The sequence below is a fragment of the Papilio machaon genome, chromosome 12, assembly GCF_912999745.1.
Source record: "Papilio machaon chromosome 12, ilPapMach1.1, whole genome shotgun sequence".
Taxonomy (NCBI): Eukaryota; Metazoa; Arthropoda; class Insecta; order Lepidoptera; family Papilionidae; genus Papilio; species Papilio machaon.
The window spans coordinates 4,080,736-4,102,391 of NC_059997.1; the positions used below are offsets into that span (position 1 = coordinate 4,080,736).

The following is a 21,656-nucleotide window of genomic DNA, read 5'->3' on the forward strand; positions in this document are numbered from 1 at the left end:
TTGTTAAGTAAGATGGCATCCTAGCAACATGTCATGCTTCCATTTGCCCAGGTAAAACAAAAATAGCCGAAAAATATACTTGAAAGCGTGGATTTCTATAAGTGAAATAATTATAAAAATATTTTTAGCAGTCTACGTTCTGTTTCGTTACGTTGTTTTATAACATTTTAGATCTTCAATTAAATATTAACAGAATATGAGAAAAAGTGAATACACGTATGATTTTTTGCATAAGAAAGCAAGATAAAATACCAGTTTGTCTTGAAACAAAGCTAATGTAAACTTTTATCAGTCATTGTTCTGAGACTACTTTCACGATTTAACACTTTCAATGCCGCTAAGATTTTTACGTATTAAAAAGATAACTTGTAGACCCAGTCAGTGACACTAAATATGTTTAATAAAGGTTTTTTATATATCTTTTCAACAATAGAAACAGCCAGTACCTATCCGATGCTACCATGTGTGTGTATATTAACTTTTGCTTTTGCGATATTGCATCTATATAACTTTAAAAAAAACTGAAATTTTCGTATTGTCATTTTCACAAGGTCGCTCGCTATTCGAACTCTACTTGTTGTAACCCTTACGTTGGTTTCCTGTTGTTAAATAACATTGGTAAACATTTATAAAATAAATGTGAAATAAAACAACATTACTTCCGCCGTCGCATTCCATATATTGCATGAAAAGAGAACAGTTTCCAATTGGTCATTTAAAATTCATTTAAAATATGTGATATTTTTTTTTACAAAATGATATTGATTTTTACAAAATAGTTAAATTTCATTTATGATTTGTATTCCCATTTTCATCGCAATGAATACGACCTATCCTCTAAACGAAATTAAAATGAAAGATGAAGAATTAATGCCACCTATGTGATCTTAGCTTAGGTGTTATATGGAGATGTTCTGTCCCTCGACTGATGACGTGCGCGTACGCTGCTCGATGCGAAACTGTTAATCCTATTCGAGATATGAACTAGACTTATCTAGCTTAACAGAAATTAAACATCAAAATTTGTAGAGCTCCTAAACCTCGGGTTGAGCAGAATTCGATAGACCGGCGCATCTTTCGCGCGGTACGGTTATGTTTCACTTGTAACTTGAGGGAGGGATACGTTTTATTTTATTAGGCCTTTAGCCTTGAGAAGGTCGCGCATAAGCCCCTTGATGTAGCGAATCTCGCGCTGGAGATCTGAGCACTTTTCGCCGAGCTCGGTGTGACGCTTGCGCAAGTTCTGCTCCTCGTTGAGCAGGACTTCGATCTCCGCCTTTTTCTTCTGACGGTAGCGGGTCGCTGCGTTCTTATTCTGCTCCTTCTTACGAGAACGACGGTCGTCTACGTTTCTCGAATAAGGTTTGGGGCGAGAGGGCGCGGACCAATCTTCGTCGGTGGACGAGGAGCGCGGCGAGGAAGGCGGCGAGGAACGCGGGGAGGTGAAAGCGCTGCCGCCCGACGGCTGCGGCGATGCCAACTGAGCGGCGCGGTGACGAACCAGATCCTCTACGGCCTGGAGGTCGCAGTCGTACTCGGCTGCCACTGTTGAGGACACGTGGGCGACGGGCCACTGCTCCTGCGGGGCCTGCAAGGAGGGCGCGGGGGCGAGCGGCGCGTACTGAGCTTGTTGTGCGTAGCTCAGCAGCAGCTGCGTGGCGGGGCCAGGCGGACTCTGCGGCGGCGTGAGGTGGGTCAGTTCCACGGCGCCGTATACGGATTCGAACTCGCGCAGGAGATCCTCCGTGGGCTGGGGCACCACGTGCGGCCGGTCGTAAGCTGCCACGGGCGGCACCAGCGCGGCTGGGATCGGGACCTCTACACGTTCGGGCACTTGGTTGATATTTTCGAAGATGGGGAGCTCTACCTTCTCTTCTAGCCATGGCGGGAATATGTTTTCTGTAAGAAAAAAATATAAATTAGTTCAATCGAATACATTTCTCTTCAGAATTTTTAAAAAGGCCACTAGAGCGAAATATTGCGGCTAATGAAATTTGTGAAAGAGAGATATTTTATTTTACGTTCTACGTATAAATATGTTCACTAGTAACATAGTTTCATAAATACTAAATATTTCTATTTAGAAAGTTTCCTTAGTCTTGCTTACATTACTTATGATATAAAATATGTTAAATTGTAAAAATTAATCAATTTTGCACAACACAGTGTATCCGTTAGAAAAACAAAGTTTGAAACCCTTGAATCACTTTTAGTGTGTTTGTCTTTCATACTCTTTATACAATCAGCCGTACCTCAATTTTTCCACGGTGAACGATTACAGTTGAATCTGCTTATCGTGGTCATGGATAATGTAGAATTTTCACGCGAAATAGCAACTCTCTGTTCATTTGAATCCTTCTTTTTATTGCATTTACAATTTCGCGTCGCGCTGCTTTGTGGCTATGGCTTGAAATTAAGCCGAAGAGCGCTTTCAAATATTAATAGTAGATGCTACTTTATCTATCCATTTATCAATCATGTATTACTACTTTTAGTACCAAAGCGTTTTTTTATAATGAAAATCAAAATAAAATAAAAATATGCAGATAATTAAAAGTGAATAAACTCTGGCATTGATATCATCGACGTAGTCAAAATAATTGTTATAATTTCATGGAAAATTGCGCGGAATGTGACGACAGTCACGTGATCTTCGACCTCCGGCATCGCTTTGCGATCCTTATCTTATCTTTATTCTCAAGCTCACCAAACGTCTATAATCGTACAATTTAAAAAAGTATAAATTGATAAATATTGAACAAAATTAATCAATGACGCAAACTACTAAGTACTCACTTATAGTCGTTCTAGAATTAATAATCACCAAATTCAAGTTGTATGTGAACAATCATAAATTGTTGTTTTAGGTTTTTCAGAGAAAACGTAAAGAATATATTTAATATAGCAGTGGTTCAACAATATCAACCCAGTTATTTCGGACGCATAATAACAAAAGTTATAAAAAACTTGTACCATTTGCATCTGTCTTAATATTTTTTTTATGTAACATTTACATCGAGACACCGTGAGATTGTTAAAAAGATGTTGATTGTATTTTAATATTTAATATTTAATATTCCACGCAAGAAACTATTGTCCGGTGATCAGAACGACGACAATTTAAATAATTTAATAATCAATATTAAAAAGTATCGGAACTCTAAAACATCATAAGTTAATCAATATTCTCACTTAGGTTATAGGAACTTTCCATAAGTAATCTTATAAAGTTTTTGAAACGAAACCTTTTATAATTACCTTATCCCATACTTATAAATGATGTTGTAAAGCCTGATTTAAACGAATTCTTTGTTATAAAAACAAGTATTGAAATGTCATTTTTCTATTTACAAAACACCGTCTGACATTTAACTGACCTCATCGTTCGCAATAAATGTACGAATATTCTAAAGCTATATATGTTTTCTTTGTGACATTTTATAATCCTTTTAAATTTATTCTATTTAGATTCAACAGACACCAAATTAAGCTGCAGCTTAGCTTTATCTCGGACCGAACGCGCATGTTCGCCGTTTGTAATTTTACCAAGCAAATCGTAAAGATTCGGCAAATAGCATAACGAATGAATTCACTCACAGAGTAACGTGTTATAACATTTTCAGAGTGTTTATTTTAGCTTTAAAATGTATTGTCTTGATAGCTTTTAATCGTGAGAAAAAAATTAAAAAGTTAATTTCTTAAGCAAGTCAATAAAGAATTAAAATCACTATTTAATCTCTAAGTGTCCTTGTTACTAATGTACTCCATTGTTGTATCAGTAATTAGGTTTTTAACCAGAATGTTTTTAACACAGCCATAAACTTGTCGCACGTCATACGGGCCTGTTATATTTTGTGCCACTAACCGATTATGATATTTTTATCATTTTACAATCTCAAATGGGTCTAAAATAATGACGGGTAAATTTGAATTGAACCTTTCATTTACCATGAATTGACACTGTCGTAAACACATAATATAATTTATAATTACTAAATTAACTGAAGCAATCTATTTTACAGTCTAGAATCTATATTACAAAGTACAGTATTTAAAACTAGTAGTTACAAAACTTTAAATTTGTAAGTATATTAAAGAATCTCGTATACAACGCGCTTAAGAACAACTTTCACAAATTTGTATGTACTCGTTTTTATTTACAATGTTAAGTACCTAAACAAGAAACGTGTAACTACTTTATTAAATTCATCTCAATTTTATTTCAGAGCTATCAGATATATATATAAAACAGATATATCTTTTATAAAAACTATATTAAAAAGAGAATCTGAAATATTTAAACAGACATTTTAATACTATTTAGGACAAAGAAACAATTGCTATCGCAGCATAATTTTTCTACTTTTTAGCTTTGATTAAAAAAGTCAAGTAAACAATTGATAGAATTACAGCTAATTATAAAAATTATTGGTGTCATGACACTATTACGTCACAATGCAATTCTAACGAGATTGAGAGCGGGGTAGGTACGTGAGATACCAAACTATTAACTGGCAGCAATCGCAGACGACCGCAGCACACAAAAATCAATTGGTAGTAATTGACTGAGGCACGGCTACCGGCCGTTTGTTATGCCGGCCAAATTGGACTGGTATACAACAAAATAAATAAAAAATCGGTTGTATAACTAAATACGAACGCTCTAAACACATTATTAATCTAAACTATTAATAGATCTCGTAATAAAAGCGTGTTTTTTTTTAAATATAATGTCATTGAACTTAACGTGAGGCGTATCTGTATCGTAGGTATTTTCCATAATTAAACCGACACTTATTGTGCATTTGGTAGTCAGATAGGTAGTGTTAAAATGTCACCAAATAAAATAAAGTTGATGTTCACCACGACAAATACAGTTAAAATAAATCTTGTAATAGAATGATTTAAATGGAAATAACATTTCTGATATACTTAAAAAAAAACAACAATCTGACCTGGCAATAGAGCATATATTGACATTTCAGAAAAGAAGAAAATTTCGGAAAGTTTTCTGTGATAAAGGCATGGTAGTTATTTAAATTAGATGATCAGTAAACAAAATCTATGTAACCGTTTTGAAATAATAATATATATCAATAAGTAATACATATTTTAGATAAGTTAATTGAAGACAAACATGTAGCGAGCGGCGCATTGCGGCCGAGCTGACCCTTGATAAACCTTTACAATCTCGGACACTTGTATATGCCCTCCGGCTGTACCATTTGATAACTATTTCTGTGGTCGCAACAATATTTTCCAACAAAACATTTATAATTTTCCTATTAATATGTAAATAACATCAAATGGTTCTCATTTAAATAACGTTTTGCTATGTTTTCCATTCGAACGCTAGTCGTTTGACATTAGTTTAGATTTCTTTGCTTTTCAACGTCCAGCTTATCTCAGATTGTCAACTCTATAACAAATGTGTGTAGCAAACCTTATGTTTTAAAAAGTAAAAACAACGTTAACACATTTGCATCGTAGTTAAAGTAAAACCTGTGAAAAAGGTTCTATTTACCCATACCAGTTAACTAACATTTATATATAGGTATATATACATTAAAGTTATATATAATACTAGCTTTTACCCGCGACTCCGTCCGCGCGGAATAAAAAATAGAAAACGGGGTAAAAATTATCCTATGTCCGTTTCCTGGTTCTAAGCTACCTGCCCAAAAATTTTCAGTCAAATTGATTCAGCCGTTCTTGAGTTATAAATAGTGTAACTAACACGACTTTCTTTTATATATATAGATATAACTCGTTCAAAGATAATTAGTGCACAATGACAATGTGAAACGGGTCAACAAAATATTGATTCAATTCGATAAATTTGTATCAGTAAGCAACAACATTCGAGTAACTAATTCCATAATCTGTATCAATAATGTATATTGAAAACAAGTGGTCAATATACGTCGCTTTAATTATTGGGTGAGTATCGAAGCGAGGTCGCCTTGTGCTCGGAGACTGGTTTATCAGTAGGTCGTGGTACAAGTATCAAAAGATTCCATTCTCTGCAAAACAAACGTTTGTTTGTCGGTAAGAACGCTGCGCGTGCGGCTACAGCCGGCACTGATAAATAATGCAGTCTCCCCGCATTGCTGTTATCACTTGGACCAGAACCTAAAGCGCCACGTGAACGTTGCAACTCAGTGATTATATTAAATTTATTGCAATACATTAACGCAATGCTATGTAAAAAGCAACGTGGAAAATATTGTAGAAAAATATTTTAATATATTAAAGACAAAGAGAACAGTTACACGTTCTTATAGCATGATCAAACGTGTTTACAATCAAACAACGCACATGTGTGGCAAAAAGCGTATCAATAACAGTGCGAATATTTTTAACAGATTTAGCATAATTTTCAATATAAATGAAGTGTATTTTTATTTCAATATCGTTCAGTGTTAGAAACGCTGCAAACTGGCACAATAATTTGTATTCGAATCTTTCTTCAAGGCTTTTGATACTTTCAAGGTATACAAACCGCCGCGGCACAAACAATACACAAGCACGGTAACTAGAGCATGAGGACCTTGAAATTGCATTGCTCGCAGCGGTAACTTTCAATTACTTGACACAAGTCAATAACATTTAGAAATTAAAACAATGATTCAAAACGTACCGGCATACAAATCGGGAAGTGCCATGTTGATGTCCAAGATATAATATAATTTTATAGTCTTATACAGTCCTTAGTGCTTACGAAAGAGTCCTTATATTAATTTTAATACGAATATATAGGCAGTGCTATCGTGCAATATAAACTGTAGTCCTCGTAGAGAGCGATGGTCGTCGTAAAAAGTCCAGCTGGGATCGACAGGCGATCTAACGTCTTTTGACGAGTTTCTGTGAATTGAACACTATCTCCTTATTCCAAATGCAGCGATAGTGGTACTTCATTCTAACGGCGTCCAAAGGTATCGACGGCGGCAGACATAGGTTGCGTGCCGAGCGCGAACGCCCGTAATATGTTACTCGAATCGAATTTATTGTCACGGGTAAGTTTCAACTGGATAAACACCTGCAAACGCGGCGCGGGTTGCACGACTACTAAGTGCGCGCGCGCTCGCCACCGCCTTGGACCTCAGGCGCCTTTCCCCGCCCCCCGCACCGATCCATTGCATTGCATACTGTATCATTACTGCATATATTACACGTCAATCGAAAGAACTTATTAAAAAGAAGATGTAGCCTAAAACATGACCACGTGGAGCTTCCATGTCCGAGGTTAACAGGTTATGTCGTAATGAACAAGGATTATCAAAATGTAATCTAATAGCACGATAACAGGAAAAAAATTAATGAATATCTCTGTAGCCTTCTATCATTGGTTATTTCTAAGTTAAATATTTTTGACAAATTATGAAGAACTTTATTGATATCATTGCAATAATTAGATAAGTGATGATGAAGATGTATTATTGATACAAATATAACATTATCGAGGGATTTCATTCAGGTAAGGAAACCAGGCGCACAAATCAATCCTATTTTTCATTAGCTAACTAAATAAAAAATGATATTGTAGTTAATCTAGTTAATTTTCGCCTATCACTATAATTACGTATCAATATAATTAGTGTCAATAAAAGTATTTAAATTAATGACTGACAGATGTCCTAAAATAATTATAAAAGGAAACTTAAAAATATAAATGCATCTCAAAAACTTTTAGAAAATGAAAAAATTCTGAAAAATTAAGTTCACTATGTCTCGTCTATATGTTACTATTCATCTTTTTGTGTGGTAACAACATTTAAATTATTTTTTTATTTTGATTGTCTAAGCAAAACAATGAGAGCTTTACAAAAAAAAGGCATTGTTTCAAATACATTTTAGCTTTGTACGTCATACGTCAACCCTTTTATACTGTGACTCTAGCGACCAACGGTATTACCTTTCGTTTATTTAAAAGATTTATATTAAGGTTTATTTTAAGAGACTTCAAATTTTATTATTTTTGTCATAGATATAGAAGAGAATAACTTATGTTTTTAATTTATTAGGTTTTTATGTTACGACTATAAGAACAGGAGCTCATGAAGATTGTCATTAAAATTATATCTAAATAAAAAAGTCAAAAGTAAAAAGAAGATAAGAAATTGCGCCTTACAAAAATAATCATGCAAATTTATTTTGCCGCAGACACGTTGACACGTGTCCTTTATCAAGACAAAATTGTTTTTCAATTACTTTAACGTATCATGACATTCGCAATTTAGGATTTCGGTTTTTTTTGCTCGAAGATAACGCTAGATATGATACATTTTCAATCACATCTAAATCCGTGACGTTATCGATGTCTATACTCGTCGATGACATCAGTGAAACTATCAGGACAAAATACAAATGCGATAGAGAAATGATATCTTATAAGCTTGCAGACATTTCGAGAGGTGTGGTTGTGATTGACTGTGAAGTGATAAGAAAAAACAAGACTCATTTTAAGTTTCAGAATCATAAGCTAAACGTGGGTTTCCGGCATATTGTCATTCTTTCTATTCTCTTTGAAAAAATAGAGAACAACATATTTTTGAAATGGTATTTAAACAGTGGTACCTTAAGGTCGTATATCATTATTTGCCGTACCGTAACATATTATCAATATTATTTACCAGCTGTATACGCGTTTGAAAAATTAATTGAAAATTTTGGAGACACCCCAAAATATATCTCATACTAAATCCACACTTAGATACGGCAATTAGTAAGGGAGATCTCATTTTTAAGTAAATTGTAAATTAAAGTTATCAGAGAGTGCCATAAAAGTATTAGCCAGTTAGACTAAAAGGCGAATAGCGTGTAGATTTACGTCTTAAAATCATTGTGCGAAAATTATGGATTCCCATCGTTAAGACATGGTGATATAGACATATGATATGGATATATGGAAGTAGACAACTACTCTAAGTTTAAAAAGATCTAGATTAAGTATCTTAATTTAGTAAGAACAGGCCTAGAAACTTGTAAATTGACGTATATTTATATAAAACAATTCTTGTCTGCCAAATTTTCTCGAAAACTCTATCTTGAAAAAACGTAGACAAAGGGAAAAGAAATTAATTCCAACGGTCCTAGCGAAAACCATTAAAAATTAAATTATATGGTTAAAGATTTTTAAAACCGACTTAATATTCTGTTTAAATCATAAGTATAGACTATAATTACCTTGTTTGTAGTTATTGTCAAGCTGCTGCAGAAGATCTTGTGCGAGGTCGGCGCGCGAGGGCTTGGTCTCAGCCGGCGAGGGCGGGTACAAGTTGTTGGTGCCGTCCTCTTGATAGTGGAACTTGTCCAATTCGACCTTCAGTGCAGCGCTCGGGAATGTCTTAATTAAATCTGCAACAAAAGAAACATATATAAATTGATGACTAGCATTTATTCAAGAAATTTGTTTTTTAATTGGTGAAACCAAATATCAAAGTTCAAAATATTTTTTAGCATTATCATGTTATGTAATTTGAGAAATAATTTATTAATTCATAATGTTCTACTTAAAATTATCAAAAAATTACATTTTATTATCAATTTGAAGTACAAAAATTATATTTTAGTGATATAAAAAACATATCTAAGAATGCATTATTAAAAATTTAATTACATTAAAATATCAAGATATTTTTAATAATAAATTACCTAAAAATAACCAAATTAAATAAACAATATCTTACTTTGTAACAGGTTATATTGGAAGTCTCTACAAAGGTTACACATTCCGTTACTTTTGTAGCAACACATGTTGAAAAATCGCAGGCGCAAAATATGTATAACGCTTAGTACAGTTACGTATCAACCACTGAATGAATATGGACAATTTGTCTGAATATATCTAAGGAGTTTCAAGGTAAGAAGCTTAGATAAGTGTTGTACAAAATACGGCTGACGAATGGAGCTTCAATATATATACTAACGTTATCGCCGCTTCTCGTTACGTCAAAGAAACGCCCAGATGTCGCGATGCTTTAAATCTTAACTGATAATGTCACAACAATAAGCGCTCTACAAAAACATCGAACTCATCATTTTATTGTAATTACTATGTTTTTCATACGTCCCTCAACGCAAATATGTCCATCAAAATATTTACCATATTAATACTGAATGTAAATTTATTTTTACCCTTATGTACGACTGTCGATCGTAAAAATATAACTCAAGTATTTTCAGATTTTGTGATGATTTCGAGGGATATTTATCTCTTTACCAAGGACATACACTAAATATTTATTTGACATCAACATTTTGTTCTAAATTTAATAGATATTCAATATTTTTAGATACAAAATGCAATACTTGAAGAGCAACATAGAAAACCATAGTCAGCTCACAAGATTTAATAACCCTTAAATTTTGGTTTAAGTTTATACGGTCGGCCGCCTGATTGTCGTCTGTCGTTTTGTCGCCGCCTGACACGACGAACAAGAGTAATCCGCCCATTATGTAGATCTTATCCATGTCACTACGACAAATATCAATTTCTCACACTTATCCTGTTGTCGACCAGCCCAAAACCAGAGTAATACAAGGTAAACGATATATATATTAAGTTTTAGAGCGTATTTTCAATAACTTGTTTTTGTTCTATTAATAATAACATTAGTGAAAGGCCAATCGGTGATAATAACAAGATATTTACTGCCGGCAGGCTCGTCATGTCATGCAAAACATCACATCACACCACTCGGTACCAACGGACACGATATCTATCAACGCCCGATATTTCGTTGGGTCATACAGTTGAATAATAAAACATCAGAGGTCGTCACATGTTGATTAAGTTAACTGAAATTATACACCGCTTATTTTAATGAGTTTATTTCAGAATGTTCTATAAAAAAACATTCAAAATTCATACTGGTCGTATGCAGATGGTACGTGCATTACGCGGAACTAAATAGTTTGTGCAAAAGTATGCTTCGACGTTCTCATAAGGCATAAGAATATTTAATATTGTTCCCATGGTATTTTTTGTGTTTAAAAAATACAACCGCAACCACATTGAAATTTTTAAAAATTTCTAGAAATCATTTTGTGCATACTTTTTGTATTAACAAACATGTTTTTGATAACTATATCACATGATATTTTCACCGTTTATTTGATAAGCAGTGGAAAACAGAACGGTTTGCGATATACTCTTTCAAAACATGACCAAGAGGGCTTCTTTAAGTCAAAACAAAATTTGTTTTTAAAGCACCAATGACGTCATTGGCTGGAAATAAATAGACCAATCATGTCACGAGAAATCGGTTATCTGGACACACCCCTGTTACCACCATAGCAACCGGGTAGCGTGAACAAAATACATTTTATTTAACTCTGATAACAGTTATCTTGTTATTGCAACGTCACCTCATTATTTTATATTCTGATATGGTAAGGTAATTTTTGGATTATATAATGAACCTAAGATTACTATTAGACGGCTAAGGGCTGCTGAAGTTGTTTTAACCATTCAATAGCGCTTTTGGTTCAATAACGGTTGAGATTCCCAAATGATGAAGCTATTAAAGTACTTTTGCCCGTGTTATATGTCAAATTGCGTATGTCTCAAAATTACAATGCGACCGTCAAAGAGTTAAGTAAGTGGTAAGGGATGGCAATAAAATTATACGATAAAATTCAAAAGCAAAAAAGATGTCGGAAATGTTTGACTTTAACGTCTAGAACTGACTTGATCGATTAATGATAACATAACGACGACAAATGAAGCAATTTAAGAATATTACATTATCAATACAATCGATTAAATAAGAAAAGAAGGTTTATCCTATGTGACAAAGCTTTGAGGAAGGTGGGTGTCTTTCAATTGTCCTGTTACTGTATTACTAATGGGGTGCTATATATAGTAGCGCTGTTGTCACAGAGTAGAACTTTAGCTTTATGTGAAAGGTATGCTAAAACAAATAACAACATGCTACAACAACTCGATTGCTACTCTGTTTTTTAATAAGTTCCGTTTGACATAACCCTATCTCACCTAATTTTAGTCCTCTTTCCCTTCCCATCCCCTTTCTTATAAGGAAAGGATGAAAAGGGGAGGTGAATTTGATGGAGGAAGAGATGCATAGGAAGGTTAAATATTTTCTTTCTGTGCGTATCCTCCTCCGTCGATTAGAGGTAGGCAACGCATCTCAAATTCCGGATGTCTATGGATAGCGGTCGCTTTGTTATTTCGGCGAACTCGCTCGTTTGCCACCTTATGGTATAAAAAAAAAAAAGATTTTTCATGATACTGAAAATTACAAAAGGTTCGCAAACTACAAGTAAAAACCGATCTGTATCTCATTATAATTGTTAAATTATTCGAGATTGTTTGTGCAGCATTGAAGAAATGGAAATGTACATACGACGGGTGCTTATTAAGACCGTGTCAATCACTGACCTTTTGTCTTATCACGATCATGAGGTGAATTTGTGGGGGGGCTATCGAGATTACTGGTTGGCTATTGGGGTCATGTTAGATGTATCTACACTTATCTTTCGTATTTGCGACACATTCTACGCAAATTTATCTCCTTCAAGGTCGTTAAATTAAAATTAAACTTTTTTTATAAATAATTCTTAATACGAAAAATTCGCATTTAAAATTAACGTTTTCGGCTCTACTAAGCTTTAAATCGACTTTCTAAGATTCCTCTTCGCGATGACATAACATTCTGAAGCGAATAGAAATACAGATAGCACAGACGCAAGTAAGATCAGATTAATTAACGAGCTACGAATTTTACATAGGATATCGGAGCCAATGCTTTCATAGGAGTTATTTTCGACAATAAAATCAGAATTGTCAAAGTCGATGCAACGGCTCTTATGAGTCGCGTCTTCATTAAAAAAAAAGATGTTTCTGCCCATTGGTTTTTTAACCAACTCCTATCTGCAAGGCGTAATCAAGTGTATAAAAGTATAGATATCATACAAAGTGACGTCATCCATGATTTAACAAATATCGCCTAATCCGTTTCTATCACAATAAAAATATCGCTGCTAAAAATCGCCGATTCACTATGACTGAATTCTTATGTTTATGAAGCATTTGCGAACCGTGTCTTTTAAGTTATAAATAGTTTATTTTTAAATGTTTTTTGTTATGATATGATTATTGATCCGACACTGTCCTCCATAAAAACATGCACCATCGAAAGAAGCCTTTAAATAACGTGAACTCTCATTTCTTCTAGGACGTAAGGTTTTATTGGTTTGTACACCTAGGAATACTGGTCATTCCACAAGTTGTTCTAGTGTGGGTAGAACGTAATGATCGGTCGAGTATGCGATGACAAAATGCATTGGGTGATACGATTAAAAAGCTCTCGCTTCTAGTTAATGTGATGATCAGATTGAAACTGTTTTTCATAAATAATAAACAAATTAATTAACATGTACGAACTTGCCATGCTTGGATTCGAACCCACGACCGCTATATTTGTATTCCGAGAAGTCATAGGCTATCACAGCTTGTAACTTGAGATCAAGTTAATGTAATAATAATGATAGGCACGAGACCTGATCGTGTATGGTATAATTAAAGCAGAGATAAGATACGTGATCAAGATCGATTTGGTACGGCTGAGACGCTGGCAAAATATAATGTTAATTTATTTATTGCTCACTGATAGGATATAAAAGAGCAGTTAAATCATTATGGCGAATGTAGTAACTTTCGATATAGCTGCGCGATGTGTGGACTCAAATCAATGAGGTCGATATAACCAATAAGTAAAAAAACATATATCGTGCTAAGTCCTCTCCGAAATAAACAGTGAAAAAAGCTTTTTATTTTATGAACCGGAAAGCTTTCTATGCTTTCTCCTAAATACCTTACCGAAGCTTCTTTACAATCCGAGTACTAAAATGCTGTTACATTTTCCTTTATTCATTTATATATAAGTTCCATTCCTTTCGTAAAGGTACAAATAATGTAAGTCAAGAATTTTTTTTCATTTAATGACAAAAACTTTTAAATTTATTCAAGTTTTCTTCCTCTCCACTATCAATTACGTAGTTATCGTTAAGAACTTACTATAGACATAATCCGAAGTATGAAGTAAGCGATTCAAACGTATTCCTGTATTGTGACCCTTCAATGGCGAGGATAATTGCTGGGTCTACGAGGCTCCTGCTAATTCTATCGCTGCTTATACATGATGTAACTTCCAATGCCAAGTTAAGTTTAGCTTTGATAACCCAGAGGCGACTAATAATGGTCATATATATTCACATAGGCACAAATTGCAAACAGCAGCTCAACCCAATTTTTACCTCAATGCAAATTACATGCAAAGACATTCCTATATCATGTTACTCACAACCGTTGATCTATCTCTCGCTGACTACCTCTCTGAAACCTTTCATTGCTTACCTTTAATAGTTTGTCCGCTTTATGATGCTTAGTTTGACCATAGGCGTGTGATCTCATTTTTGGATTTGCTTTTGTTATATCGACGCTAAAACGCGTCAGCAGCCGTCTGGCACATTCACATAGCTATCTCGCTCACTTGGTAGTCAATAGGCTTTAAGGGGCCAGAAGAGCCAGCAACAACGTATTTTGCACGAATGGGCACACAGAAGACAGGCGTGGTGGAAGAAATTCCGTGTTTCGTAAGTGTGCGGGCCGAAATCCTTATTTTGTTCCTCTTTACCTTTCCATCCTTTTCTTAGAAAGAATGGTAAGGGGAAGTGAATTTTATACAGAAGGGTACGTATAGGAAGAGGAAATATTCTCTTTCTGAACGTCTTCTCCTCTCTCGCAACGGAAGATAACACATCTTTTAAAAATATGTTTAATTATACCTACAGCGTGCAGAGCATGAGCATGAGCGGCACCTTATAGTGCTAAAATTTCAAAAAGTTACTGTTGACATCTGCAATAAGGACAAATGAGAGGATGTGAATATACAGAATATTTCCCTTTATTCCCTGTAACATTCGTTTCCCTACCCATTAATTATTCGATAAACGCAGGTAGAGGGAAAAGGCTAAAAGTGACCTCCGACAAACACCCTCATGAGCCGAGACAACACATTAACAATTCTTTACAACAAAATAATCCCACACATGATATTTCTTTAGAATTTTTTTTTATATCAAAAGGTGGCAAACGATTAAACAGCCACCTGAATTCGCCGAACGGAGAAGGGCACGCACAGAAAGAGAATATTTGCCCTTCCTATGCGTTTCCCCCTCTTCCGCCAAATACACTTCCCCTTGACATCCTTTCCTAATAAATAAGGGTGGGAAGGGAAAAAGGACTAAAATTGAGCCCTCTATTATGAATTCAATGTCACGTCACTCGTCAAAATCGACTTAGCCGATTTGATTAAAGGCGGTCATAATGGAATGGATATATGTACATACAAGGTAAAAACCCGCATGCATAAAAATACGTCATAAAAAATAAAAATTTCTTTCATATGGTAATGAGTAATGAGAAATAAGTGAGTTGGGATCCTCTTATTCCACGTAGGTCTATTTGCACGTCACTAGTGCAGAATCTTGGTGCTTTTCTAGTGACTTCGTAGAGAAGTAATAGTGCAATCTCGTGTAAACTTAGACGTATTTGATGCACGATAATTCTACTTCGATAGCTCATAAAAAAAAAGTTATGTCAATGAAAGATTTTTGCAATAGATGATTTCTTTTTTAAAATAACAAGACAATAAATGTACAATGACAGAGAGAAAAGTTAAAAAAAATAGACGATAAAAGGTTGCGCGGTGACCAATCAACTCTGAGGTCCGTGTTGCCGCAACAGTATCCATGAGGAAGATGTGAGTTAAAAGGATAGCGTTATAAAATTAAATTTAGTATCTAAATACTAGAAATGAGAACCGACTCAGAGATCAAGAATTGCTCCATTATATGAAGGGTTGGACGAAGTTGCCAGCTTTAGTGTTTCCACCTACTTGACATGAGTGCCTTCTAGGAGAGCGAGAATAGGCACTTACTACTATTACCCATATGACTCAAAAGGGTTATGTTTGTCGCACGTATGTATGGTTTTAAGTATGCTGCTTTCTGTGTATGTCAATACATATAATATATAACTGTGTCCGTGACTTCGTCCGCGTGAAATACTGTCTTCGGGTAGCATTTTTAATGACTTAGGCTAATTATTTTACTTAAAATTATAAAATATTGCAGCGAATTTATTAAACTTACTTACAAAACATTCACATAAACCTTACATATTCCCATACAAACCTTCATCCCTATTCCCTATTATTATTTTGTACTCTTGAGGGTAAAAACTTTAAAAAACTTTGATGTCATATTTATTCATATCAAATTAAAAGTCTAAAATTAAGTTTCTAACTATAATTTGACCATACAAATTTCAACCCCCATTTTCATCTTCGTACAAAACTTTTTTGACGTTAAAAAGTAGCCCTTCTCTGGTTCTAGACAATCTATGTACCAAATTTCATTTAAATAGGTTCAGTCTTTTGGTGTGAAAGCGAGACAGACCAACAGACCGAGTTACTTTCGCATTAATAATAGGAAGTAAAAATTGTGACCGCCCGTAGCCTAAACAACTAAAAATATTTTAACTAGTAAATCATCATTCGATTCGACGATTACTGCTGAATGTCAGAGGAATACAGTGAGTTGATTTTCAATTACGTTTAGTGTTTATAAAAAACTAGCGACCCGCCCCGGCTTCGCACGGGTGCAATGCAAAATATACCTACTACAGAATGTCCTTATACACAACGTTCACAGCGTTCACATTAGAAACCTTTAAATTTATCAGTGTTTCTCTACTATATTATGCATTTATTATACATACAAACCTTCCTTAAGAATCACTCTATCTATTAAAAAAAACCGCGTCAAAATCCGTTGCGTAGTTTTAAAGATCTAAGCATACATACGGACATACAGCGAAAGCGACTTTGTTTTATACTATGTATTGATAATTAAAATAGATACCATCATCAGTGTTGAAAAGATCGACATCGAGCAGCATAGAGCATTCTTCATTAGTGAGCAGGCCGTCGGCCGAAGCCAGCGACCAATCCCATGCGCTTGTACTCATCCTCAGCGTTGTTGATCTTGCTGGTACTCTGAAAACCACCAAGTAATACGTCAATTAATTATTAAAAATACATAAATGGACTTTAATTTTTAAGGCTTTTTGTTTCTTGCAACCACTCCAAATAAGCCATAGTGACAAATTTCTAGCTTATGCTAGGATACAGTCCGTGGCAATAGTCGAATGGCGGAAATCGAAGCCACGACTGTTAACTGTATAGATAATAGTACAGAATTAACCATTAAGCTATTGGCGCCTTTGTCACATTCATTTATATTCTTTAAGGTTATCATATTTCAGTATATTCAGTATTTTTAGGCAAAAAGTTTGAGAATTATAAATTCTGCGAAACGAAAAATTTGCTATATAATTCTGCCGCGGAGAAAAAAAATTTCGAGGTGAACTTGTTAATAGGTAGTCCAAAGTTCAGTATTCTCGATTCATTCATCTATATTCTATGTATTCATATTGTACGAGTTAAATGGCCACAATTAATACACAATGCGACGGCTAGCTAACATACTGTAACTGAGTTCCTTCATAAATTGGAGGAACTGTTATGAATATCTTCCGAGGTATACCTATGTTCTTTAAGAGAAACAGAGTGTGTATTTTTAAATATTTTATAATATACAAGTACAATGAACAGCGAAAGTAATCTTAGTCTACAACATTATATAAAAACTCAACAACTCTACGAAGTTAAATCAGAATTAATATTTTATTATTTAATTATAACACGAAATAAATTTAATCACTGAATCACAAATATTGACTTATATTTAAACTAAATTATCAAAATTCTACACAGCACGCACGTCTGACGCAATAATCCAGATTGTTACTTTTTATATAAAAGAGACAGAACACTTACCAAAGGAATAAATACAAGTGGATACAGATGGTGGTAGTCCGATGGAGATGGTGATAATTGTCGAAGGACAAAGTAGTCCCTAGGGGGCGCCATTTTGGCACTGAAAAAAGTAAAAATATTATGTTAATAACATTCACGGAATCATTTTTTTACAATATAAGATGACAAACGCACAAGTAGACACTCGATATCGCTTAAAAAAGTGAAGCAACCGCTGCCCCTAGATGTCTCTAACAAGTTGTTGATGCATTGCGTACCTTCAATGGACAGAGGAGAAGACTTACAGAAACAGGATGTACCCTTATTATATGTCCCACCCCCTATCGAGTCCAATTCTCCTTTCCCATCCTTTCCCTTTTTAGGAAAAGATGGGAAAGTGAACAGGACTAAAATTAAGTCTAAAATCAAGGAAATGTTTTGCCCAACGTCCTTATCCAGTAGACCTTTATCAACTGTGAAAATACCAACCAAACCACTAACTGGCCCTGCAAGTTCACTTTAATCATGATAGATAGTTTGCCACTCTATGGGTTGATAAAAAATAATTTATTCCTATGATCATCTTTATTCTGATCATTCGCACTCTATTATTGCAATGTAGACCTTTTTTTTTATAATCCCTAGAAAATGTAATTTGTTCTATTCATCCATTTTTCTCATAATTCTTCACAATATAATTACTACAACATAGTGTAGGAAAATAACAAGACATAATTAACAGACATTAACTTAGTAATTTACACAACTTCATTTGAGAAGTTGTGTAAATTACTAATGTAGCAAAATTTTCATTAGTAACCATGGTTTGATCACTAACGGAATGTCTTAAACTGGGAAAAACCAAAACTAAATCATTTTACAATGTGGTAATTGGGTCTTAAATGTAAAACAATTTGCAATTGCCTGTTTTCATTCCTAACATTTATAATTATTTTTGACATCTATAATATGTTGAATTTTTAAATCATACTAATCATACTAATATTATAAATGCGAATGTTTAGATGGATAGATGGATGTTTGTTTGAAGGTATCTCCGGAACGGCTGAACAGATCTTGATGAAATTTGGCACAGATGGAGAACATATATCTAGAAGAACACATAGTCGACTTATTATGTTTTTGTGCACGGACGGAGTCGCGTGCGACGATTAGTGTATCTATAAATATAATCTTAAATGATCATCGCTAATAAATTTGTACTATTTCGCGCATCTACTGACTTCCTTGTTTGTAAGGTTATCACAGATGTCATCCTTATATTAAAAAAAAATATTAAATACCTATCATAAACAATTTTTCCTAATAGATACAAAATAATAATTTGGTCAAATTATTACAAAAAAAAATGTATTGGATAATTTTAAACATAATGAAACATAAAAAAAGAAATTGTCTTGCAAACTACATATTTCGCAAGCACTAGTTGATACATGCACAAGAATGGTTTCTTATTTCAGACAATAATGCAATAAAATTGTTAGAATAGCAAAAATGTTCAATTAATGTAATTAGATACTGCAACACATGCAATGACTTATATTATAATCTAGAGATTATAAGTTGGAACATAATGGGAAGTCAAAACTTGAACCATCCAATGTTTTTAACTGTGCTACTTTATAATTTATATGAAATTTTTTATAACAAGCCTAGTACTTCTTACTAGACAGTGACCTTTTGAAGAGTTGATTCGGAATCCAAATTAAATAAATAAAATATTCAAAATAGAATAAATAACAAAATATGCTTGAGAACCAAATAAATTGGAATAATAAATAACTTCTCTCAAATGATTCTCTGACAAAAAAGAATTCAATATTAGGCAAAAATCTTCTTAGGTTCTGGTAGCTATATTAAGCTAATATATATTACAAATAAACTGATTGTACAGTACAATGTAACATTTAGATTTTTAGAAAGTAAACTCAATACATGTTGCAACAAGTTATGTAACTTAGTAGTGATATAAGGTTGTTAGAATAGCCTTATCAAATAATTGTTTTTCATGGATTGACATGTACAAATTTTATTTCTCATCTTATAAATTTTCTGTAGAATGTGTTAAAAACGAAAAAAAAACATTGTTGGCTGAGAAGAATTAGTAAAATTACCATTCAAGCAATTTGTATTATGTTCGATTTCAAAGCCAAATTATTTTATCAATAGACAAAGTACAGATTTTTGTCTAATGCTTATAAATTCCAATATATATTTTCAATAAAATCCTTCTCTCCGATAACATAATAATATTAGCTATCCTTGTTATGGACACAAAATTTGAAATAAATTTTAAATAAATAAATATAATATTTTAACATTTAGTTCACTATTCATTTCATCAAATTCATAAATTTTTTTAAATGTCATGGGGTGTTTTAAGCTTAATGGATCAGCAAATCGTGATAATTGAGTGTAACAAATTATTAACATTGTTGTGTGTCATCATCATCATCAGCTCACTATATGCCTCCACTGAGGGGCTCGGCACCTACCCCAAGTTGGGGGTGACTAGACCATGGTCAACCATGCTGGCCAAGTGCGGTTTGGTTGACTTCACACATATCTTTCGAATTTCTTCTCAGATATGTGCAGGTTGTATCACGATGTTTTCTTTCACCGTAAGAACGTCGCATAAATGTACATAATATGTAAATTTAAAATCGAAAAACACATTGGTACATGGCGGGATTCAAATCCAGGACCTGCAGATTGCAAGTCAAGAGCTTAACCCCTGAGCCACAGACGCTCTCAAGCGCTCTTGTTGTGTGTAGCACTAGGAATTTCTTAGAATTTTTGAACTTGTTTTGTATTATTTAGCACTTTCATTATTGGTCCATTTATGGAACCGTTTTAGGTACATAATTCTTTCAAAAAAAAAAAAGGTCCTTAAGAAAAGAACTATAGTTTAAGCGTAAACAATGGAATTTCATAGTTCCTAACAATTACTGATTCTAGTAGAGGGACAAAAGAAGGAAAATAACTTTTCCGCGCCATTTTATATTTGCGAGTTTTCCATACATGTCAATAAATACTGTACGCTTTTCCTATAATAAATACTACGCAGGTTACACCCAAGAGGTGAAAGTTATAAGCGATGGAATGCAATGGTATGCAATGGTGAGAAAATTGAGCACAATTAGTAATGAAATAAAAAAAAAATAAGAGTTTAACTTACAGCATTTTTATTACGATGTGAAGGCACACGCTGGTGTGCAAGAAGTTTTTAAGAGCTTAGAAACCCATCTTAACGCAAATAATAGCACAGGATAAAACAAATAACACGTCTTTTTAACTTCGAAGCATGATGAGTAATAGGCAAAGCATAGGCAACGAAGTACGGAGCTGAGACGTAATAGTTATTCTGTCAATCTGTCATATGACTCGATTTAGTCAAACATCGGAATAATTTAGTTGTTTCAAAAGTCGATGTACATATTTAATAAGAAACTTCTTAGATTATTAAAAATTATAAAGTACATTAAATTAATAGAATGTAAATGTGAAAATTTCATGAATTAAAACAAACATTTTATCAAATTCGATTCGAAAAACCGATTAAACCAAATCGATTTGAATTGCATCGAGTTGTGTTAAAAAAATTTAATCCAAAAAGTAAGACAGTGTTGCCAATGCTATGACAATTACCGTATTCAGATGTTTTGTGCCTTTCAGACAAAATATGTAACATATATACTGTAGAATAAGACTCAGATGTGTCTTGATCAA

The 21,656-nt window shown here is 33.8% G+C and overlaps 1 protein-coding gene across 1 annotated transcript; it reads right to left on the reverse strand.

The window, feature by feature from the left end:
- Window positions 1-659: 659 nt before the first annotated feature.
- LOC106711673 (activating transcription factor of chaperone) lies at window positions 660-21,275 on the reverse strand. Its single transcript, XM_014504047.2, has 5 exons — window positions 21,106-21,275; window positions 17,928-18,027; window positions 16,951-17,084; window positions 9,187-9,357; window positions 660-1,899 (listed from the first exon to the last, which is right to left on the reverse strand). Exons 3-5 carry the CDS (start codon window positions 17,054-17,056, stop codon window positions 1,127-1,129), a joined length of 1,050 nt encoding a protein of 349 aa, XP_014359533.2. The 5' UTR covers window positions 17,057-17,084; window positions 17,928-18,027; window positions 21,106-21,275; the 3' UTR covers window positions 660-1,126.
- Window positions 21,276-21,656: the final 381 nt, after the last annotated feature.

Coding starts and splice junctions, on each gene's coding strand:
- LOC106711673 (XM_014504047.2), bottom strand. CDS start 17,056: ATGAGTACAAGCGCATGGGATTGGTCGCTGGCTTCGGCCGACGGCCTG. Junction 9,358..16,950: donor TCTTTTCAACACTGATGATG/GTATCTATTTTA, acceptor CTTTTGTTGCAG/ATTTAATTAAGACATTCCCG. Junction 1,900..9,186: donor TGACAATAACTACAAACAAG/GTAATTATAGTC, acceptor TTTTTCTTACAG/AAAACATATTCCCGCCATGG.